General features: G+C 32.4%; 2 protein-coding genes across 2 annotated transcripts in view; both read left to right on the top strand.

Moving 5' to 3' along the window:
* The window catches only part of LOC107445048 (MAM and LDL-receptor class A domain-containing protein 1), a 160,013-nt gene extending 158,307 nt beyond the window's left edge, over positions 1 to 1,706 (top strand). The window contains exon 88 of the mRNA XM_087163642.1: positions 1,415 to 1,706. Within this exon, the coding sequence (XP_087019768.1) occupies positions 1,415 to 1,474 (60 nt within the window). The 3' untranslated portion in view covers positions 1,475 to 1,706. The remainder of the gene's footprint in view (positions 1 to 1,414) is intronic.
* A 10,391-nt stretch (positions 1,707 to 12,097) lies between these two features.
* LOC107438594 (MAM and LDL-receptor class A domain-containing protein 1) overlaps positions 12,098 to 25,657 on the top strand; it is a 166,217-nt gene continuing 152,657 nt past the window's right edge. The window contains exons 1-3 of the mRNA XM_087163643.1: positions 12,098 to 12,398; positions 16,572 to 16,613; positions 19,269 to 19,412. Coding sequence (XP_087019769.1) covers positions 12,311 to 12,398; positions 16,572 to 16,613; positions 19,269 to 19,412 — 274 coding nt within the window. The 5' untranslated portion in view covers positions 12,098 to 12,310. The remainder of the gene's footprint in view (positions 12,399 to 16,571; positions 16,614 to 19,268; positions 19,413 to 25,657) is intronic.

Here is a 25,657-nt window from a genome sequence, read left to right as displayed (position 1 = left end):
GAGAAGTGAGTGCAAAAGTGTTATTTTAACATTGAACCAACAATATATGTTTCTCTGATAACTATCCTCAACGTTTATTTTCGTCAGTTTTTGTTTTTATTTAAACAGAAACCATATTTCAGCTCATTCATTTTTAGTTTATTCAGACACTAAATTCCAATTAAAATCTAGACTAGATTCCACTCCAGACCTGTAAATTCAACTGTGTTTAACATTAAACCCAATTTTTAGACTAATATTGATAAAACGATCTGATGAAAAAATTTCATTGTTCCTTCAGTTATTAAATATTCTCAAAATATTTGATAAAATTTAAATCAGTGTTTATTCTCAAAACAATAATAATTGTATGTCATTAATTAACAATTGCACAATTGCTAGCGAAATTTATTCATTAAGTCTCGGGGTTTCTCAAAATGTTGGCCGATCGTTAAGGGTACCATGGTCGAAAAAAATTGGGAATCGCTGCTCTAGAGGATTTGCTCCAACCTAACGTGAGTCACCGTACGGCATGCAGCATGAAATTGCTAAATTTATCTGTAGTATAACATTTGGAACTATAAAGTCGAGAAGAGATTAATGAGGCAGAGCTGAGAAAAATGGTAAACATACACCAATAATGTCACGACATTTCATCTTCAATATGACCAGAAAAAAGTACTGTGGGACAATATTTTAAGTAATTAATAATCGATGAATAAAACTTCATTGGATGAAATCCTGCCTGAGCAATATATCGTTATACATAATTACACTGGAATAATATACGGTGAAATAAGATTTCTCGCAGTCAATGTTTCGTTTAAAGGAATTTCCCAATGACAAAATAGAGCGGGAAAAATTTTGAGAACGCAATATATCGTTGAAGAGAAACTCACGTGTAATGTATTAGGGGGACCGGAAAGTAATGTCATTTCAGCTCATTAAATATTCGTTAGTCCTTAATACCAATTCATTTTTTGCCGATCTATTTCGATTCATTTTCAATCCGGCATTGAAAGCTTGTTACTAACCATTGTGAATACATTATTGATTAAAAATAAAACATTGATAAAAAAAAATCAAATGCACCGAAGCGACATTACTTTCCGGATCCCTTAATAATATAATGTGGGATAACAATTCACGAAGGTAATATTTTGTTTAATCAAATTTCACAGGTTCAAAAGACCGTGATAAAAAATCTCACACATATCGTTGAAGTAATTAACAAAATAGCGTGGAATGATTTTATAGGACAGAGCATCATATCGAACAATTTATATTGTGGAAAAAATAGTATTAGTTGAATACAGCGTATATATTGAAAAGCGAATAATAAGCCTGCGGATTATCAATAGTGTTTTTGCATATAATTTTTAACACTTTTGCATTACAAGTAATAGTTAACCTAATATAATGTTCTTATTTGCAGGGTCAAGGAGCAACTGCAATTGAAAATCCTCTCTATTCCTTCAAATCAGAAATCAAATGATGACGTTTTTTTCTAGATTTAACAAAATCATTCATTATTTCATTCAATTACGTGACAAAACACTCCTTAGAAAGAGTATTTCATTTTTAAATACTCAAGAAACTATCCTACGAGCTTAGGGAGTGCATCGTCTCTGTGATCTCATTAGTTTGTGTGCATCATTTTATAAGACTCATTTGTAAAAAATATATTGCAATTTAAACATTAATAAAAGTATTGTTGTACATTTCAATTTTAGTATGTTTATTCTAGTCCATTTGTGTCTACATACTTTTAACCCTTTTTTATTACAGTATAAGCCTGTCTGGCAACATTTATTCAACAAATATTACAAACTACTAGAAATGTAGAGCTAATGGTTCGTTCTTTAAGCAACTAAGAGCTAAAGTATTGCATCACTTAGTATGTACTGTCTAAGGGTGCAATTGATAATGTTCAATCGAAACAAAGACTAAAATTTTCAATCAAAATTTGCTGTACCGGAAAGGGTAAAAAAGGATGATTCTGTTAACAATAGAGATCTCATATATCTTTTAGTATTAGTGTCGAAAAAAAGGAACAGTAATCTAAATATATAATTAAAGTATAACTAACTATTCAACACTACTTAAATTACCACTAAAAACAACCTAACAAAATGAATCTAACTAAATGCTTAACGTATAACTAATTTTTTTAACACTACTCAAGTTATTACTATTTTGGGTGGTAGTCTCATTCAAATTTAATTTTTAAAATCCCAAATAAATTTCTTACAGTAAGATTAATTTAATAAATAAAATTAATCCAAAATTAATTTAAAAGAAAAAATATTAGGTTAATATAATAAATCAAGTGTATCTGATACACCATTTGTGCCAGCAATAAAACGAATTTATGTGACACCTATTCTCCAAACCGAACCAGAGTCAGATGTTTTTGCCTCTGACTCATTCAAACCATTTCGCGAAAATTGAAGTGTATGCGTTCTCACTGTGAATATTTAATTTGGAATCTATTTCATATGGTAGTTTTCGTTCGCTTTCCCCTGCTTCGATTCAATTTGATTGTTTTATTTGGCCAGGAACGTACGCGAATTAGTTCTTTATCGTAAATTATTTATTAATTTTGAGAAATAGTTGATTTTCTTTCATAGTTTGTATTTTGCTCCTGCCAACAATGTCGGCTAACAGAAAGAAGCGTTGTCATGTACGAAGGTCGGATTTGGTCGAACTCTCAACTACTCGTGTGTTTACTTTGTAACAAAGTTTTATCCAATAAGGCAATGTAACCTTCCCGTTTGCAGAAGCATTTGCAAAAAATTCCTCCTGACAAACAAAATAAAGATTTGTCATTTTTCACGAACACCAAATAGATGTATCTGAAGGCATCTTCGGTTTTAGGCTTACTAGCTAAACTCATCACAAAACTGCGACGATGGTTTGATAGCCTTTTATAATGTATGAAAATTAATTGCTAAATTTGGGAAGCTCATACCATCGGCGAAGAGTTGATACTGCCGAGTGTCAAAAACGTTTTAGAAGCTGTTTTACACCATCCAGCAGCATCTAATGTCATCAAAAATATCTTATTAAGCAACGATACAGCACTGTGACGCATTGATGAGATGGCTGAAGTCGTTTAACCCTTTCGCACCGACTGTCACATATACGTGCCAGCATAAAACCGTATCAACCAGGGTAAAAAGATAAAACTGGTAATCAAAGTAATTCTTTAGCAGTTTATTTGTGGGCGGGGTTCTAATTGTTTGATTTATTTAATTCACCACTACTTATTTCGAATTAAAAATTGTATAGTTACACTTTTAACACAATTGCAGACCTGCCAACTTTTAATTCCTTCCATTATCATTTTTCCCAGTGGTATTAAAATGGAATTAAAACTTCAATTTTAAGCAAACAAATACGTTGTATTTGAAAAAAAGTAAGTTGACAACCATGAACTTGAACTGGAGTAGTGTACAGAGTGCCTGTCCGCGAAGCGGACAATTGACTCTTTCATCTATGGTGATGCCCGTGGGCGCCTGTAATGTTGTCGATGGAGAGAAGGGTAGAGTGGCGAGCGAAAACGCAGAAGCGGAAGTCACGAATTAGTATATACTAAGAGTGAATAGTCCTTATATATGGTGGTTACTATGTAGTATGAGTGGCAATATAAAAGTTAGGTAAAAGACTAGGGGTGGTATGCTCGCGAGTCAAGGATCACCCTTCTGCATCCCTCTGCGAGCATCCATATATATAAAAGGGTGGCCACTATTTGTAGTGTTTTGATAGAATACAATCAGAGAGCATAAATGCAGTGATTGGGTTGTGGCTTTTCATATCCACAATAAGCTCTTTATTTAGTAGGGTGTTGAATCCACCTGGGTCATTATTTTTAGATTTGCTATAGAAGCTAGCATTTAATTTGTTAATGAAATTCATAATAGGGTCGATGTTGAGGTCTTTTTTGATATTAATGTTTGGCAGGTATCTAGGTGCACCGGTAATGCGTCTTAGAATTTTGTTTTGAACTATTTCGAGTTTGTTGGTCTGGGTTTAGTTAATAACCATGATAATAACGCATATTAATATATAAGCTTAATTTTTGTAAGAATAGTGGTGATCAAAATCATTTAAAAATTAAATTTATAAAAGAAAAAATAGTATATATTTACTACCACTTTAAATATAAAAATAAAATCTTCCGCAAAATCCGGGAGAGTTGGCAGGTATGCAAATAGTTTGGATGTGTTAGATTTAAAGTAAAAGCAAAAATAAATCTGTCAAATTAGCTATGCCCAAACTACCGCTTTTTATTTTATACCACCCTGATACTTATTCCTTAGGATTACGTTCATGACTCGCCTGTCCCGAAAGGGTTAAGTTTCAATTTGCAAACTTTTGATATCCAAAGAATTTTCCCCTCAAGTTGATGAGTCAACCTTGCTAAGTAATGAGGCTTTACTGTGGGGATACGTTCGGTTTGTGAAAGAAGAAAAAAATTATTCAAGAGATGCTTTTTGCAAGACGCTTAACACGTTGAATGCCACGCTAATTTTACATGGCTTGCTCGTCTGGCCACACGGAAAATAACTACTAGCTAAATTTGCAAATATAGGCAGATTTTGCTAGCAAATAAAAGGTTTAGCATGACATACCTTTTACTTTACTTTATTTAAAAACAGCTGGGCACCTGGGCCGCGCAGCGGCCCCTATCCCATTCATCATGAAACTACAAAAATGAGTTAAAAACATTTTGAATATAAGCAGTCGTTGTGGTAGCTTTACAATAATATTACCATGATTAGAGAAAATACAAACTTGAACAGAAATATTTACAGTAATTGCCATGAAAAAATGTACAGAAAATATGACCTTGATTAGAAAACATTACAACTTGAACAGCGATATTTACATTAATTGCCATAAATATGTACAGAAAATTGAATATGAGCATGAATAAATGATGGTTATATATATACAAAAGTCGTGATTCATAGGCGTGAGGGTTTTACATAAATTTTGTCAAGCCTTAGTGGCGCCATCTAGTATGATCAACTTTAATTTGAAAGGGCAGTATGCAGTATTTATTTTAATAATCTGTATGGAAAATTAGAGTTCTGAATAATAATAAGAGTTCAAATAGAAGTTCAAATCAAGTCAAAAAAGATGTTACTGTGCAAGAGTGGCTTCCCCCATAATCCTCTGGCATGACATACCTGAAAAAAGTGGTGAATTATATATACCTACGAATTGTTTCAAAGTAGTGGTGGATAAAAATCTACTAAATTGAATTTATCAAACCAAGAATCACAATAATTAAGTAAATTTTGAATAAATTTTCTGCAATTCCATAAAAGAAAGTAAATTTTACAGCTCTATATCATGTTATACGCTGTCAGCCAGCTGTTTTTCGCGGCCTATGTGAAAAGTCAGTGTCAGCAAGCGGTGGCAGACACAGCCTAAATGTAATTTCAGTGTCAGCCACGACGTGGCGCTCAACTTGTTAATTGTAGATAACAAAGGTGAATCAACTTTTAAGACTGTCGAAGATTATTTTAATGAGAAAAACATTGCAAAGTATTGTCTGTTGCCACTGATGGAAGAATATATTCCTGCTCCGACATAGTGAGATTTAAATCAAAGAGCCATCGTTGTAAATATGTAACCATTCAGGCTCAGGGTAGAGGGTACGCATTGCCTTAAGTGCAAGGATCTTTAAATTGCTTTAAGGCATTTGGCTCTTAACCCTTTCGCGCCGACTGTCACAAATACGTGACAGCAAAAAACCGTATCAATCAGGGTGAAAAGATAAAACTGGTAATCAAAGTATTTCTTTAGCAGTTTATTTGTGGGCGGAGTTATAATTGTTTGATTTATTTAATTCACCATTACTTTGTTCAAAATAAAACTATTTAGTTATGCTTTGAATTAACATTGATTATATATATTATTAAACTAACAATAATTAAAATAAAAGCAAAGTAAGTCTGTCAAATTAGTAACGACTACATTTAAGTTACCGTTTTTTATTTAATTGCAACTTGATTCTGATTTTGTACGAATGCATTTCTGAATCACCCGTCCCCAAGGGGTTAAGAAAAAGTTGGGAAAGATCAAGTATGATTTGCATTAAAAATACCTAAACCTTTTAATTTAAAATTTCCTTTAGTGTTTTTTTTAATTTAAAAGTGGTAGATAATAAAGGAAATGACAACTTGGTATGTTTTATTTATTTGCACTAGTTAAACAAATATGTTTTATCACTTTTTTCACACAGGTGATTTTTAATAAATTTATCAATTTTTGTCTAATCGCAATAACGTAGGAATGCTAGTTGCTTTTTCTTCTTTTTCTGCAAAATATTTTATAAGAAATAGAAAATTTAAAACGAAAACTATCGAAATTACTGTGGAATTTCAGCAACACTTTAAAAAGTTAACGGCAAGAGAAATGGGAAGAAGTTGCGTTTTAAGAAATTTTGGAATGAATTATATAAAATGAAATGCAAAATAACTTTAAAGAAAATTAACTTAACCAAGAATAACCTATTAAAAAAAGTTTGCTCCATTAAAACAAATTTACCCTCAAAGCGAAACAAGTTCACATTTCTGTTAACAGGCTAAATAAAATCTTTTGACTTACAAAATTACAGAAATACCAAATTATTGTACTTATAATAATAATATAAGTATAATAAACTATGCTAATTTATATATAATATAACTATACTAACTAAGGTAAATATTTGTTCCATAGACTATACTATAGACTTTGGCTATAAGACTTTACAGACATGACAATAAGCACCGCTTGTAAAAAATATTTCCTAATGATAACGAAGTTTAAGTTATTTTTAGTTGAGTATTTTTCAGTTTAAAAATTTTTTGTACCACTACACATCAGAAATTCAAGATATCATACGAAATACAACTTCGTGGTAGTTGTATAATGCATAAAAGCAACTCCATTGCCTGCTTACCTCATTGCTCAACCAAAACTGTTCAAAAATTCCAGATGAATGGGATAGGGGCCGCTTCGCGGCCCATGGGCCCCATAAAATCTAAACACTAGGACTAGGTATAATGCTGATACTCAGAAATTAAGCGTGATTATGCTTATCCTACAAGTATTTAGTATTACTATTTAATTCGTTACCAGTTTTTAAAAATATTTTTTCAAGGATTGCAGCAGTCGGCATCTTGTTTTTTTATTTTACTGTTTCAGTTATTTATGTATAACAGTGGTAAAAATAATTTTAAATTTAATTAATTACATCAAATATGGGAGCATAGTTTTTGCGAGCAGGAGAAAAAAATGTTCATAAGTAAACCAAAAGCCAGCCTATTTTTCTAGAGTTGCCAGCAGCCCCGCATTCGATTAAAATATTTTATCAAATGGAAGAAAATTAAAACCTAAAACTTGCATAATTTTAATTAACGTGTAGGGCATCTTACTCTGATGTATTTCTTGGATCTGTTTAATGTCTTTCTTTTATTTACCAGTACGAAACCTTTTGCAGATTCATCCGATACTAGTAGGGTAGTGCTAAGAAATGTCGTGGTTTAGGGAGATTAAATTTAAAGCGTCAGATTAACAATAGTGAAGAGATTTTTAATGCTAATTTTTTTAAACATTTTATCTTATAGGTGGGCACATAAGTTTAAAAAACTAAAAATCAAACATTTTATCCTTTCGCCCCGATTGTCACGTACACGTACTCGAATGAAACGTTCTGAATCAGGGTAAAAAAGATAAAACTAGTAGATAATTTGTGGGCTCGATAGTAATAGTTTTATTAATTTAATTCAAAATAAAAATCATATAGTTGCCCTTTGAATCAACATAGATTAGATATGTGATTAAACTTGATTGATTAAAATGAAAGCAAAATAAGCCTGTCAAATTAGCTGTACTCTCACCCCTATTCTCACGCCACATTTTCACAAATAAGCATTTTTTTTCTATCCTGATTTCGATTCTGTACGAATGTATTCATGACGCCCATTCCCCGAAGAAGTTAAACATAAAATTTTATACCTCTGCTAGGCAATTTGTCATCTTGCTAATCTAGTGGTGATGATGAAAACAACCCAGATGCATAAATATGCCAATCTACCTTAACATGTCAATTGAGTCCTTAACATGCCATTTTCCTTTGTTTTTTTTTAAATTTCCGTATGTCTGTAGGAGTTTAAAATCAATTTCAAACAAAACTGTTGCTGTTGAAGGTTATATATTTGGAACTACTTTCAATATCCGGAAAAAGAAATATTCAGTTAAAAACTTAAAACTTGATGCTGAAAAATTAAGGGGCTGGGGCAATTTATGAACCACTTAGTAGCCATAGAAATTGGCTTCAAAATACAGTAACATGACAAAGATTTGGCCGGGATAGCCTGGTCGGTAGGGTGCTTGGCCTATGTCCGAGAGTACATGGGTTCGAACACCGCCGGCTGAAAACTCCCTGTGTAGTAAAATGGTGACTGATGCACGTTAAATCTGTCGATTCGCAAAGTCCTCCATGTTCCCATAACAAATCAAAACCTCTGGGGGTACTGGATTGGAGATCGATCGTTCTCTGATTCAGATCAAAATTACGATCTGTGGATGATTGAATGGGTGTATGAATGGATCCGCCCTATAAACGGGTGCGACGAATGAGTGTGGCAGAAGTCGAATTCTTGGCCGCAGATGGCGCCACTGGAAAACAAGAACAATAGCAACCCTCTGTCTAAACAGGCATACGAAACCAACCAACCAACCATGACAAAGATTTTAAAAATTTCTATATAAGCTTTAAACAATCTTTCTTGTAGCAGCAATGTTTTTGGAAAATTTAACATGTAAAAATTGCTGGGACAGTTCAAAAGATAATGTTTGATAGCTTGAAAAATGATGCTCTTTTTACTCATGTAAAGTTTGCACTCGTAAAAATTCGCGTAATATTACAAATTGGTCTTCAAATTTCGAGAAAAATTTACTATCGATTTCATTAGAATAATTTTCTGCTAAAAAAAAACAATGGGTACGAACACCGTATTTAATCGACATCCAAGCGTTGCCCTGTGTGTACGAGTGCCGTTTGATAGACTTCCACACGACGCCCGGTGTGTACGACCGCCGTATTTAATCGGCGTCCAAGCGATGCCCTGCTTGCACGAGTGTTGTATTTAGCCGGCATCCACTCGCTGCCTTGTTTGAACAAGAGTCGTATTTATCCGGCATCCAAGCGATGCTCTGTGTGTTCAGGTGCCATATTTGCCTGGAGTCAGCGTGATATCTTTTGATTACACTCTCACACTTTTTTCAAACTGCATTTGGCTAATATTCGACTTACCTATATTTTATTTCATAACCATCATTAAACAGTCGCCAAAATTTTGATTTTACGACTACCAAAGTTCAACTCCGAAACCTTGTCACTTTGAACCCGACCCAGAAGACAAGGGGACTCTTGGATCGAGTATTGAGGGAAATTTGCCTTCGTGGAATACTTATTGACAGAACTAACCCGTATTTGAACTACATGGAGTTAAAAACCTCCCACGGTTATCCTGACGGCAAGGTGACTCTAACCCATGATCTGTCTACCACTGAGGATATTTTACGTCAACCCTGCGGTCGGTGTGAGCCGAGTGCGGAATTCGCATCAACCAGCCATTGCTGGGAATCGAACTAGCTCGCCTTATTCACCTATATTTTATTTTATAACCGTCTTTGAGCAGCCGACCCTATTTTGAGTTTACGACAACCACTGTTCAACTCCGTAGCTTTGAAATTTTAAGCCCCATCCAGAAGACAAGGAAACTCCTGGATCAAGTATTGGGTGAAATTTGCCTTCGTGGGGGACTATTTACCTATTTTGTAATAATAACACCAAAACTAAAATATGAATGTGTTAAATTTGTTTTATAAGCCGATCACTTTTCCATGTCTACCATCTGTTATGCCTGTCAAAAAAGTTTTTTATCTAGCTTTTTGCTGAACGTTAGAGATCACTTTAACACATTTACTGAGAGCAGGGATACCACAGACTGCTAAAAATGTAAGATGTAGTAAAAGCTCTTAATTCATGTTTGGTATTTAAACTTATTGAATTGTCCAAACATAAATACCATCATGATTTATATTGTAAATTGTTCATGTATAAAGAGAAAAAGTTATTTGCTGGCATTTTCAATCGCAAGCTGGAAAAAAAAACTACATAGATGTTTCTAACTGTAATCTTATTTAATTTATTTTCGCTTTTTATTAATCACCACGTTTTACACTTTTAGTTACCTGTGAAATCCTTGAGAGACACAGCTAGTTAACTATAAAAATTTTAATCTCTTCGAGACGGGCAAATCAAATATGCATTCTCAGGGTGGCGATAACCAGGGTAAAAAAAGATAAAACTATTTTTATAGCAGTTTATTTGTGGGTAGGGCATACCCTCCAACTGCTACGGAATTTCCGTAGTTTCAGAAATCTTCTTTTCAAACGGTAGCAAAATTAATGTCTTAATATTTAAAAAAAATTAATTTTAGCGTAACTTGTCCACTATTACTTATAAAAGTGCAGGCCATATGGCTAGATTCTTAAGTTCTGATAAAAGTTTTATGAGAGATCCATTTGCTTTAAAAATTTCTACTTTGGTTCGCTACCACTAGAAAGAATTATTTTCAAAATCCTCATAAGTTGGAGGGTATGGGGTAGGGTAATGATAGTAATTTAATTCACCACTACTTAGTTCGAATAAAAAATTGTATAGTTACACTTTTAACACACATGGATTGGACGTGTTAGATTTAAAGTGAAAGCAAAAATAAATCTGACAAATTAGCTATGCCCAAAATTAAGCTACCGCTTTTTACTTTTTACCATACTGATTCCTAACGAATACATTTATGACTCGCCTATTCCGAAAGGGTTAACTTCAATTTAATTACATTTATTCAAATAAACATAAAGTATGAATGTATAAATTTTGCTACCACACTAAATATTAGAAAAATATTTTCCACAAAAAGAGGAATAGTTAGCAGGGCTGCAATTATATTTCTGACAAATGCAAAATCTCAAAATATATTGTTATATAACACTTAATAGTACTAACATTAAACTAACCGACAACCCTATGTGCACCTTTGGCGGCGTATTGCACCGTTCAGTGGTGTCATTTCGGCGTAACAGCACTGCCATAACGAAAGTGATAAACTGGTACTCCAATAAAAAATTTACAGTATCATTAACATAACGCTTGTTTTCATCTAAAGTTATTTTCACAGAGAATTAAAAATTAATAGTAAAAGTGAAAATAAAAAAAACATTTTATCGGTGAGGCTTTTATTTAGTATATGGCTCAAAATGCGTACTTAAGGAAATTGACTTCGATCGATACGAAATCAAATGCCATGTTCTTTTTTTTTTGAACGAGCATTTTATGTTACATCCATTTTTTAAACGCTCATTTCAAGGAACTGTGTTAATTTTCTTAAACACGGATTTCAAAGAGCTGTATCCATGTTCTTAAACACGCATCCATGTTCTTAAACACGCATTTCAAGGAGTTGTGTTAATTTTCTTAAACACGCATTTCAAAGAGCTGTATCCATTTTCTTAAACACGCATTTGAAGGGGCTGCGTCCATGTTCTTAAACATGAATTTCAAGGAGCTATATCCATGTTTTCAAATAGCTATTTCTAGAGTTGGGTACATTTTTTTAAATACGCATTTTGAACTATGTCCAAAAATATTAAAAGTTCACCGATGAATTGTGAGAGAATTTTTAAAAATGATCGTAAGACATCAAGGAGTTGGGAAAAGTCAATTAATAAAATCAACAAAGAAAAATCAACATATAAAAATCAACAAAGAGAATATACAATATTTCATTCTTTGTCACTCAACAATTCTAAGTATCGTTGAGATTGAGATTATTTAAAATTGATGTTCTTTCTCTTTTAAGAATATTTGTCGTTATCAGTTTCTTTTTAGTTATCATTTCCTGCGAGTTATCTGATCGAACAATAACTGTTCTTTTATATGAAAAATCTATTGAATTCTTACATGAAATATCAATTGAATTCGTGTATATTATTATCAACACGAAAAGATTAAAACAATAACTTGTTATCTTTGTAACTACCAAACAATGTTCAGAAATACGAATATCATTACTCCCTTAACTTTACTAAATAGTAGTCAAACACTTTGCTTACTACTCAAGGATTTTTGATAATTATAATTGTTGAAAAACTGTCTTGTTTTTTCATTTTTAAAACGTTATTAGAATTTTTTTCTCAATTTTCCTGCTTTTGAAATTTTGTGAGAAATATACTCATCGATAACAATGAAGGATAACGGATAATGTGCATCGTTAAATTACAAAGAATCATGATTTCAATGCTTAAAAAGGCTTCGTTTATAATCATTTTATTTGGATTACATTTTTCAGGTAAGTGCGGGTAAATTTTAATGTATTAAAACCAATTTTTCATATATGTATAATTAAGATTTTGCTACTAACTGGTTTCTAACTTTAAAATCTTAGAACGTGAGTGTTTTTTTTTCATTGACATTGTTTAATATATTCTAGCATAACTTAACAAATTGAGATTAACTTAAAGCATAACTTAACTAATTGAGAAGCGCCTGATAAAAATGTAGTTTACATAAAAATGGTCAAGCATATAGACATACAGAGTGTTTTTTTTCATATAAAAATGTAGTTTACATATAAATGGTCAAGCATACAGACATACAGTGGTTTGTTTCTTCATTGACATTGCTTAATTTCTTCTAGCATAACTTAACTAATTGAGACTTAAGCATAACTTAACTAATTGAGATTAACTTAAATCATAACTTAACTAATTGAGATGCACCTGATAAAAATGTAGTTTACATAAAAATGGTCATGCATATAGACATACAGAGTGTTTTTTTTTCACATAAAAATGTAGTTTACATAAAAATGGTCAAACTTATAGACATACTGAGACTGGATAAAATTATGGATTCATATTGATACTAACACTTTCTATATACACACAATCTATCAAATATATAGATATATTAAACACATTTATAAACACATAATCGCGTTATGTTGTGTTGAAGTTTTTACAGAACGTGAAGTATATTTCCGCTTACTACTGTAATTCAATTTTTCTTCGATTACTAATGGGGAAAATAATCTTTGAAAAGTTTAAAAGTTAGCGGGTATGTTAATAATTTTTAACTTTTACACATTGCAGTTTTAATACTATGGGGATGAGAAGAGACTGTGTGATATTTCCACATTCTATAACAAAAATATATGTTTTTTTTAAAAAACCACAGAACAGAACAGTTACACAACAGAAAAATTTCCATTTTCAGCAGTGTAAAAAATTAAATATTTGCCATTAATGTTCACAGTTTTTTTGAAATGTTTCTTTAATATGTAGAGTGCGCAGAAAGAATAGATGGAACACCCTAAATAACTTTTGATGGAATGAAAAAAATCCGAAAAGTTCGACGAAAAGGACTTTTTCAAAATTCGATAACTCAGCAACTATTCGACAGATTTCGCTGAATTTTGCATTTTGCCATTTAAAATGACATTCTTCAAAATGGTATTAAATTTTGTATACCTTACAATTCAAAATATTTTCGACTAATTTAAGTGAAATAATAAAAAATAAGAATAATTTACTGAAAGTTATATTTTGCATGGAATTATTGAATTATCTTAGGATAAAAAATTTTTATAATTGGGCGAGAAATGGTTTCAATTTGCTTAAAAGTTCTCGAGATATGACGAAATATGAAAAAAGTAAATTTAACTTTAAGGGGTCTAAACTTTGGACCGCTCTCCTTGTCAAACTATTTTGACCATATTTTCCATATTGTGGCTAACCCCTATATTTTGGGGGTCAGAAATCCGAATCCATCAGTAAAAAAGGTATGTTTTATTCAGATAATGTACGTTTTTGTGTCGAATGTCGTAATTTACAATTACACTAATTAATTAGCATATCTGAGGTCACACCCTCGACCTATTAACTTACAGTTTTACAACGTGAAGATCCAACTATTAGATCAAAAGTTATTCATGGCGATCCATTTAATTGTTTGCGAACTGCACACATTTAAAGCGGCATCGACAATCAAGCCTTTGCATAGCTTACTTACTTTATTTATAAAAAAATTGGGCACCTGGGCCGCGCAGCGGCCCCTATCCCATACATCTAGAAATATACATAAGTTTAAAGTGATAACATTTTGAATTTAGCAGTCGATGTGGTAGCTAATACAAAATTACAAGCACTTTGCTTGGGTAAATAATTATTTGAATATCGAAACTAAAATTGACACATATAAATATAAACATGATTTGAAATATATATATATATATGTATATATATATATACATATACACACATATATATATATATAGGTTGACATAGATAAATATCATTTGAATATCGGATCTAAATTGACACATATAAATATAAACATAATTGGAAATATATATACGTAGGTTGACATAAATAAATATAGTAAATATAGCATTTGAATATCGAATCTAAATTGACACCTGTTGACATATTTAAATCTAAACATAATTTGTATTACATATACATAGGTTGACATGAATAAGTATAAACAGAAATTGATAAATATTAAATTTCTACATTTAGCTGGCACACGTTTAATTAAGATATATATTGAAAGTCTAGAATTTAGAGTTCAATGTTGAATGAAAAATCCGGAAATGAGAAATAAAATGTCACTGAACTAGAGCGGTCTACCCTAGGATCCTTTGCAAAAGACGAATCACTTCTTCATTTTTTAGTAGGTCTTTCAGCTCTTTCACTAGTGATACAAGTCTGTGAGCCAATTTAGCTGGTGTGGAAGGAACAGCACAAGGGCCCTTCCTGCTGGGGCGGGCTTTGCATCCCGTGTAGTTTGCGGTGTGAATTTCTCCACAGTTGCAGCACTTTGGTGGTGTGAGTCTATCCTTACGACAATCGAAGGATCGGTGGTTATCAGCGCATTTCACGCATCTGGGAGGTGCATTGCATGTCCGTTGAGCGTGGCCATATTCCTGACAATTAAAACACTGCAGCGGTCCCCGACCGCCACGAAAACGTTCTACTCGGACTGGAATCCGCTGCATGTCTGTGATGGTGAAAATTTGCCGGTGATTCTCCGTTACTCTAAGGATTGTGAGAAAAAGTGGGAGGAGCCTGTAGGTCCCGCCCACTCTTCTTTTAAACTGTATTACGTTGTGGGTTTCGATGTTTAGTTTCCCTAATTCAATGGAAATATCCTCTGTTTTGAAGTCAAGTGGTAGTCCACGGATTAAAACTTTTGTAAACTTGTTATGTAGAACTTTCACTGAAGTTGTGGGTGGATCTGGAGCTTTGTTGAAATACTCTTTGGATTCTGATGGTGCTAAGATAGTGGAGGTCTCTAGCAGTGAAGAAGAGCAGCTATTTGTAGTCGTGATTGCGTAATTATCTTCAGCTTTTTTGACATCAGCTGGCTTTTTCTTCTGTTTCCTTTTCTTTGTAGGAGGTTCTGTGTTGTTTTTGAAAATACTTTCTGAGTCAGAGGTCTGTTCCGTATACTGGTCTCCGTCGTTGATTTCCATAGCTGGGGTGTCAGCTGAAGTAGTCGGCGTTTCAGGCGTAATTTGTTGAGGTACCGGAATTGAATTGGCCGAATAATATGGTCTTATAGCTCCTTCGGGCACTTTAAAATCGCTGAGCGTGCAATAACTTCCTCTTTTGGACCACCTTTGCATAGCTGTCAGTTCTTCTGGATTTACCAGTCTTTATTTTTATATTTAAAGTGATAGCAAAACTCACGCTTTTCAGTTTCAACTTATAATTTATAAATTTAATTTAAAATAATTTTAACCACCATTACAAATTATTAAACTGAACATATATTTAAATGTAGGATTTTTGGAAAAATGTACATTAAAGCCTTGTCAAAGTATAAAAGTGACTTTTTTTTTTACTTCACTACCACTGGAAAAAAATTATTCTTAGAAAAAGTTAACAGTTATGTTTTTGAGATACTTTTTTCATTTCAAAATTTGATTATAAATGATTTTGATCACCATTGTAAGTAAATAATTTAATCAAAGATTATAAAGGTTTGACAATCATTTGATAGGTACTTTAGGTTTTAATGAACCTGAAAATAAACTGTTTAGAATTATCATTGTAAATTTTCTATTATTGTAATAACATTCCAAAAAATGTGCAAATGTCGGTAGGTATTAAAACAGACTACTTTAATGCAAAACATTGTTTTTAAATTTTAAAAGGCACGTTAATGAAAAGGGCATTTAGAAAAAATACCTATTAAAGAGTATAAATTTGAAGAAAACAAATAGTTGGAAAGCTTAAAAAAGGCAAATTTGTCAAGTCTACCGACAATACTTTTTTACTGCCTATGCAACGATGCTGCTGTTTTATTTTTTTCAAAAGTTTATATAAAGTGAATTATGAGTTTTTATAGAAGATGTACTTTTTTAATATTAAAAATATTCTTGTGCATAAAAGTTTAAGATTTATCCTTTTTTTTTTAATTTTAAAATTCCTAATTATGGCTATTTACTTATTTCTAGAATCGTCTTCAAATATTCCAGATGCTGTTACTCAAATGCCTCGTAAGTAATTTGTAGTTTTTTAGTAATTTCGTACCTAAGTATTTAGATACTGGTTACATTTATAGTATACCGCCTAATGTAACTATAATAACATGCGTGAAATTCTAATGCAATGGTTCCTAATTATTTTCTGCAATGGAATCCTAAATGATTAACCCGTTTTGTTCCGAATTTATATATTGAAATGATATAAAAAGTGGTTTTATGGAAAAATTGGTATAATATATTTTCGAAATTAATTGTTTTTTTTACTGTTAGGGCATTCAAAAAGTCTTTGATAGACCAAAAAGTGTTTGCTCCTTATAATTCTAGATCTAATCAGAAATAACTAAATCATTGTGGTATCTGAGAATCTCTTAATTCACCCAGATAAATGAAAATGCTGAAAAAAGTTTCCGACCACAATGAATGTTTTTGAAAAAAGGAACTGTCCTAAATATATGACGCTGGGCATTAACCGGTTAAACTTCATAAATTGATGATGATTCATGAGAATTTTCTTTATTTTTCTGAAATATTGAGAACACATACCTGCCAACTATTTTAGTCTATTTTAATCTATTTTAGTGTGGAATGTTTTTTATAACTGCGTATTCCAAATTCCTTTTTTTTTAATTAATTAAATGTTGATTTCAGAAACCTGTGTGATTATTCTACGGTTATATAGTAAATTTCACAACAATAAAATTAAAGCTTTTATTTTTCTATCGTTAACATACATTTTAGGTTTGTAGGCGCACTTGATGCATATAACATACCTGCCAACTCTTCCCGAAGATTTTATTTTCATATTCAAAGTGGTAGTAAATATATACTATTTTTTCTTTTATAAACTTAATATTTAAATGATTTTGATCACCACTATTCTTACAAAAATTAAGCACACATATTAATATGCGTTACTGTCATGGTTGTCAATTTAAGTTTTTTCAAATGCAACGTATTTGTTTGCTTAAAATTGAAGTTTTAATTTCATATTAATACCACAGGGAAAAATGATAATGGCAGGGATTAAAAGTTGCCAGGTATGAGAACATATCACTACCACCGCCTCCTTCAACACGTACATGCCGGGAAAAGTGAAAATACTGGTACAGGAAAAGAGAAAATACTGGTAGAAGAACTATTTCAATATTAGATAATATTCGGGAGGAGTTAATCTATTCTCAATAATAACAATTGATTGTAAAGAAATTTATCACGGCGAAGAAGCAATTAAATATAAAAATTTCATCCGTTTAAAACAATTGGTAGTAATGGATTTTCATTATTCCCGGAAAAAAACTGAAAAATGAAATTTATTGTTACCAGTTTTTACTTCGGTGCGCTGCCAAGATGAGACAATCTAACGTGACCCACCGGTGGGTCACCTCAGCGTGAACGTGTTAGCTGAAAGCCTCAACATGGTTTCTTAAAATTTTCGGGACGAGCGAGTCATATATGTAATTGTAAGGAATCAGTATCAGGATAGCAAAAAATAAAAAGCGGTAGCTTAAGTTTTCGCTTAGCTAATTTGACAGATTTATGTTTGCTTTCACTTGAAATCTAACACATCCAATAATGCGTGTTAAAAGTGTAACTATGCAATTTTTAATTCAAACTAAGTAGTGGTGAATTAAATAAAGCAAATTATCATTACCCCGTTCACAAATAAACTGCTAAAGAATTACTTTGATTACCAGTTCTATCTTCTTACCCTGATTGATGCGGTTTTAAGCTGGCACGTATTTGTGACAGTCGGCGCCAAAGGGTTAAAGGTAGTCCGATCTGACCATTCTTTCTTTATTTAAATAAACTGGGCCCCTTTGCCGCGAAGCGACCCCTATCCCATTCATCATTAAATTACATACAGTAAGGTAAAATACATTGATTTGGCAAACATTGTGGTAGCCATAAAAAAGTCAAGCCGTTTGCTTGTGAAATAATAAAACAATGAAATAATTCAATATGACAAATTGACGTTTTTACATAACACTAGAAATATTGATTGTAGACTTAAATTAAAAATATAGATAAAACATGATTTGATATGTACAATAATTGATTTTTGAAAAAAAAAGAAGACATAATTGATGATCTGACCATCGTGCAAGTAAAACATTTTACATTAAAGCTATTTAATAGATCATCTAGTAAAAATAAGAGAGTGGTAGCATATATACATCTTAAAATCTGCTTAATTAATGAATATGATTGGATTGCCTTACTTCTTTGCCAACCATGACATTTCACTTTAGAAAATTTATAAATAAAGTAAGATAAATTTCTTTCGAGTATTTTTATAATAGATGTTACACTTATTTACACTTTTAGTTTGCACAGACAACTTGTTAAAAACCCTGTGGAGACCTTCTGATGAAAAAAGTAATAACTCTTTCAACGATTCTCAAAATGCATGTTAAAAATGAACTCATATATATTAAGGGGATCGGAAAATAATGTCGTTTCGGCACATTAAATATTCGTCAGTCTTATAAACCAATTCATTTGTTTCGATCTATTTCGAGTCATTTTCGACCCGGCATTGAAAGGTTGTTGCTAACGAGGGTGAATACATTTTTGATTAAGAAATTAAATCTAGATAACAAATATCAAATGTACCGAAACGACATTACTTTCCGGACCCCCAATATATATATAGATATTTTTTTTTAGTTAGTGACATTTATTGTAATTTTGACGATGGGAATCTATGTTCATGGACTGCCGAGGGATCAAAAGTTATTTGGAAAACAAGTGTTCCGAAACAAAGTAAAGACAGAATGCCAAATTTTGATCATACCCAGGGAAATTATTTAGGTGAGTAATTACGATGTTTCATATTTCTTCATTGATTTCAGTGACATGTTTGCCAATTTTTCTCTCTCTAGTGGTATTTATTTTATAATTTTTGACAGAGGCTTAGGTTTTATCTTGTTACTTTCGATTTAATAAATTTAAATTTACTATGATTTAGATCATCGCTATAAATTATTTTTAACAAGAATAAGAGACCTGGCAAAATTGTGCATAGAAAATGTTATATGGTGGCAAATTTAAATCATTAACTACCGTAATTCCTATTAGCTACCACTGCAGTAAGATCTATTTGTTGGCTAATTATACTTATACTTGTATATGTATTAATAACGTTGTTTTAAAAAATTCTTCCAAACTTAATTGCACCACTTTGTAAAATACTTTTCAACGACCGTGCAAGTTGGCAAGTAAGCTACTAGCACTAACATGAATAGACTAGGATTAATACTTATTCATATGGTAAATGGGTCTATATGCATATCTTTGCATTTCGTGATTTAATGTTTATTATTAAATGATTGTTCTAAAGATTTTTATATTTTCTAATAAAAATAATAAATAATTAAAAAAAGCATAACTTGATAGTTTTCAACGCCCAAACATTGACATCCGAAAATAAGTAAAAAAACAAAGTTCCAATTATTTTATACTTATAGATTTGTTTAAACATTTGTCATAACATTCTACAAGCTTTTGTAAGCCTTAGTCATAGAAATCTACCTCCATAGTGAATAACCAGTCTTGAATAGCAACTTTCACCTTTATATAGAAAATAATTAAATAAATATTAAAGTCTGAACATAGCAAACAGTAAAAAATCTTTTGCAGTAAGATCAAAACTATAAGCCGTTTACCAGCCAGATTCTTATTTTCCAGTAATGGAAAAAGTGCCTTTAACAAAAAAGTAGCTGAATGTTTATTTAAAAATTATAATAATATTTAATACTACTAACACCTAATTTGTGAGGATAAAAAGCATAGCAACTTTTTTATAATAGAGTTCACTTATCAATCATTGCCTTTGCTCATTCATCGTGGCCATAACAGTCAGTGAGGATTATAGAAAATAAAGAAAAAATTTGTATAATAAGCGTTTTAAAGCTATTCCAGAATGGTATACAGACAGAGATGCCAAATGCTCCGGACAGGTCAAAATAATTTAAAAAACGGTAAACAACTACAAACTAAAATTTACAAACATTTGAATAATTTTGCAAATTTTTTAAATAATTTAACTAGACATAATTGTTGGTTGGATGCTGGATATTGGGGTTATCTCGGCGTTTGGCGCGAAGCGCCACTAACCGATTCATCGATTCTGTTTTGTTGTATTCTGGGAGGTCCTATATATCTTTGAAGTTGTAGTATGTTGTAACAACAAGTCAAGTCCTTAAGGAGTAAATCTTTAGTTTTGAAGGGAAAATCATCTTTGGATTGGGGAGATCCCCTTGAGTAGAGTTGTATGATAAAGTTAATAGTATTTTGATAGTATGCAGTCTGAGCATAAAAAGGCGGTAATTGGGCTGAAATTCGAATTATCACTGATTATATCAATATCGAACAATTTATTGAAATCCGATGTGGTGCATGTCCTTGCGTCGCTGTAAAATTTTGTGGTCAATTTAGCTATAAAGCAATTGATATCATCAATGTTTAAGTCTTTTCTGAGCAATCTATTACTAATCGCCCTTGGGGCGCCAGTCATTGTGCGTAAAAATTTACCTTCAGTTGTAGATAGCTTCTTTTTTAGGTTGTTGCTTATGGTAGTGAGGGCTGGGCAAGCATACGTAAGAATTGGTCGAATCGCTTGTATATAGATAGTTCTTTTATTTGCTAGATCAAGCTTTGAATTCTTATGCAGGAGGACTTTGAGCGCAAAAAACGCTCCTCTGGCTCTTTTGATTATGTCGTTTATGTGAGTACTCCAGCTCAAATTATATGAGATCGTGACGCCGAGGTATTTAACGTGTTTCACTGGTTTGATCTCAGTATTGAACAGATAGATATGGGGAGTATTTTGTTGTTTTTTCTTACTATTTATGATTAAGAATTGACTTTTGTCGGGGTGTAGTTTTGTGCGCCATTTGCTGCACCATGTTTCAACTACTTGTAGTTTATCTTGTAGCAGGGTAATAGCGCGTTTTGTATTCATTGACTTAGTTATGATAGCCGTATCATCAGTATATAGTGCTACAAACTCGTTTAGGTTATCATCATTAGTCGGAAAATCTGCAGTGTACAGGATGTACAGAACAGGGCCCAGAATTGAACCCTGCGGTACACCCGCGTAAATTTTTTTGTAGTCAGAATAATTATTATTTAATTTAATTCTAAATTCTCTGTTAATTAAATATGAACTTAACAGCCTTAGTATTTCAATAGAGAAGCTCATATTGTTTAATTTTACAATTAGACCCTTATGCCATACTCGATCGAACGCTTTCGCGACGTCGAGCAGGATAAGGGCCATTGTTTCATTTTTATATTTACCATTGCTAATGAATTCTAGTAGGTTAATAATTTGTTTGGTGGTAGACAAATTTTGTCTGAACCCGTACTGTTGTTTGGGTAAGTTATAAAGGTATTTATTAATTCTACTGTAGATAAGCTTTTCGTAAACCTTTGATAGCGTAGGCAAGAGACTAATGGGTCTGAAGTTACTTGGATTTGAAGTATCTTTACCCGGTTTTGGAAAGAGAATTACATCTGATTTTTTCCAGCAATCAGGAAAATAGCAGTGGTTGAAGGAGACGTTGAAGATGTTACTTAGTATTGGTATTATATTTGGAGGGGCATTCTTAAGCATCTCATTAGTAATATTATCATGCCCTGGTGCCTTTCTATTTTTTAATTTTCTAATGATATTAATTATTTCATCATCGTTAGTATTCTGAATGCCTTGAGTAGAACAGGGAGTGTTCATAATTTTTTGAAATTCCTCTTTAACATACTGATCATTGTAGGGGCAATAAGGTTCGGCATTTAAAGAAAACTGATCTTGCATGGTTTTAGCAAACACGTTGATTTTATCATTGTCCGTGTATACTATCGTATCGTTGTTCTTTAATGGAAGATTTGTTGGTGGTGCCTTTTTTAGTGCTTTAGCCATATTCCAGAGGGAGTTATCTCCTGTATTTAGGCTTGTCACTTTCTCGTTCCAAATTTCATTTCTGTATTTCTTGCATTTGTTTTTAATATCCCTTGTTAACCTGTTAATCTCCGTTTTATAAACTGGGTTGAGGGTTCTCTTATAAACTTTTTGAAGTTTGTTTCTATATCTGATAATATCCTTAATATAGTTAGGTAATTTTCTGTTATTTAGGTCTTTCGTTCTTTCAGTAGTGGCTTCACGCAGGGCATAATTTAAGTCCTTAGTTAGCGTCTCGATATTATCATTAATATCAGCAATTGTATCAATATTGGATGGGGAGTTGAGCTTTTTTGAGAGGATGTTGTGATATAGTAACCAGTCGATCTTTTTAGTCGTGATGGTGTTTTCTGTTCTGGGTAATGAGGTGGAGATAAAAACAGGAAGGTGGTCACTGCTTAATTCATTTATAACATTCATGGCGAATGGTGTTACCATATTTGTGACCATAATATCTAAAATATCAGGTTTGTAACCTGGGTATGGGTGGTAGTGCGTAGGTTCCAGTGGAGCATAAATGGTTAGTCCTAGGCTTCTGGTGATATTATGCAGGTTTGAGCCTTGTTTATTATTTGCATTACACCCCCATATCTTATTCTTTGCATTAAGGTCACCCAATAAAATTGTGTCCATGTTGGCGTTGAAGATGTTTCTGAAAAAACTTTCCTTTAGTTCGTTATTTGGTGGATTATATAGTGTAGTTATCTTGATATTTCGATCATTGATTTGTAATATGATCGAGGTTTCATCGATATTGTCCGTAGTCCTTAAGTTGTATACCGCCGATTTATAAGCTCGAGTAACATATATAGCAGTGCCTCCACCGTAGTGTGAGAGGCGATCGCACCTGTATGAATTGTAGTTAGGAATTCGCAATTTTTGACTTGGTTTTGCGTGAGTTTCTGTGATTGCGATGATGTCTGGAGAATATTCAATTACGAAGTCCAGAAGTTCAGTCATTTTATTGTTAATACTATTAGCATTCCAAAGAACTATATTGAGACTAGACGATATGTTGTTTCTATCCATTATTTTTGTTAATTTTATCTAAGTCGGTTCTCTCGTTATTTTGAGATTCAATATTTTGCTCGGTAACTTTGGAGATGAGAAATGTTAAATTTTTTGAAGCTTCAATAGCCTGTTTTAGTAGATTTGGTAGGCTGAGTTCATCTTTAGGCAGAGAATTTTTGACTGCATTAGCATAGCTATTAGTATTGTTATTCCCTGTTATTCGAACATTAATTTGTCTCTTTACTTCCATCGGTCTTCTCCTAGATCTTTTATCTTGTATTTTTACCACTATTTTTTCAAATACGGGGCATCGGGAAAAATTGGCCGGATGTTCTCCTTTACAGTTATAGCATTTAACTTTTTCAAAATTGTTTGGGCAATCTTTGGTTAGATGGTCACCTGCGCATTTCACACAGTGGGCGGGATGTCGGCAGTTACTTTGTCCATGAAAGAAACCCTGACACCTGTGACATTGTGTCGGTCTTTCTGCTTTTTTATACTCTTCGATTTTAGGAACTACATTTGCTATGGACCTTATATTATAAATTTCCCTGCTTTTTTCTGTTTTTAGTAGGTCTACTATATAGACTGGGAGTTTTATTTTAACTCCTTCTCTCCTTCTCTCCAACTGAGTTACATGTAGGACGTTAAGTTCATGAGACTGTAGTTCTATTCTGATATCTTCAGGGTCAACTTCTTTTGGGACACCTTTTATAACTACTCTCATATTCCTTTTTTCGGGAAGAGAATAAGTGTGATAACTATAGTTACATTCCTCTAAGGCGGTATTAATTTGATTCCTAGCTGCCATATTGTTAACTTTAATAATAAAGTTTTCTCCATTCGTTTTGCCTATAAATCCTTCTATGTTTTTGTCTTTAAGTTTTTTGTTGAAGGCGGGCCAATTGAATGATTTGTCTTGAACTATAAATGGGGGTGGGTCCATGGTTTTCTTAGCTCGGATAAATTCTGAGGTGTCTTGGGTATTATCTTGATCTGTAACATTAAGTTCCATTTGATTGCTATCATTTTCGCATTCGGTATGATTTTTCTTAGTTGGGGATGGTGGCGTTGTCTTAAATCTTTTTGTTTTTGATAAAGAGATATTATTTCCTCTGTAATTTTGGTTTAAAGTATCAGGAAAGATAGTGCCCATATTGTTATCCAGTGAGTCATTTAGATCAAAAAATGGGATTGAAGGAAATTGATTTTTATTATCTTGGGCGAAAGTATCAATGTTTTCCGTGGTGGTTTCTGAGAGGACATTAAACAGGGTATTTTCGCAGGATATTTTATTTTTGAGTTCGAGATATTTATTTTTGAATTCATTATGGTGGTCATTAATTTTATTCAGGGTCTGTGCGACTTTATGGCCTAGATTTTTAAAATTAGCGGCATTTCTCAGTAGCTCAAGGGTTTCGATTAGCATATTTTCAAAAGGTATAGCGATATCATTTATGATGTTCAAATCTGAATTTTCATTATAGATTAAATTGTCCGAGGTGGCGTCGGATTCTAAGTCCGTACAATCTTCATCTGTCGACTGAACTGTATTTTTCAGACGATTTTTCCGCTTTTTCTTTTTATTCGTCTTGCCGGTGTTAGGATAAGTTAAATCCAAGATATTTTTGGAAGGGGAGCTTCCCTCTTTATCAGCGGCGTTAAGATCGGCATTTGTATTTTCAATAATAACTACAGCGTCCATAGGACTCTCGGAGATAAGAGGTGAAATCGTAATTTGTTGGTCCTGAAAAGGACCATTTTGCGATAAATCAGTAGGTGAGGCCATGAATCTCTGGTCCCACCCAGAATCGACTGATGTTAAACTATATTCCTCAATAAATACATAAAGAGAAAAAAAAAACTTACTTAGTCAACTTTCAACTAACTAGCACAGATAAGATGCAAGATAATCGAAAGACTAGACATAATTGTAACAAAGTGGTGAATATATAAACCTACGAATTATTTAGAAATAGTGGTGGATAAAAATCTAATAAATTGAATTTATTAAATAAGGAATCACAATTAATAAACTGCCACTCGAAAATATTTATTCGTTGTCCGGAGCAAGTTGGCATCTAAC

This window comes from Parasteatoda tepidariorum, chromosome 5, assembly GCF_982258835.1.
Source record: "Parasteatoda tepidariorum strain Cologne lab strain chromosome 5, Ptep-v5.0, whole genome shotgun sequence".
Lineage (NCBI taxonomy): Eukaryota > Metazoa > Arthropoda > Arachnida > Araneae > Theridiidae > Parasteatoda > Parasteatoda tepidariorum.
This window is presented reverse-complemented; position numbering and strand designations above follow the sequence as displayed.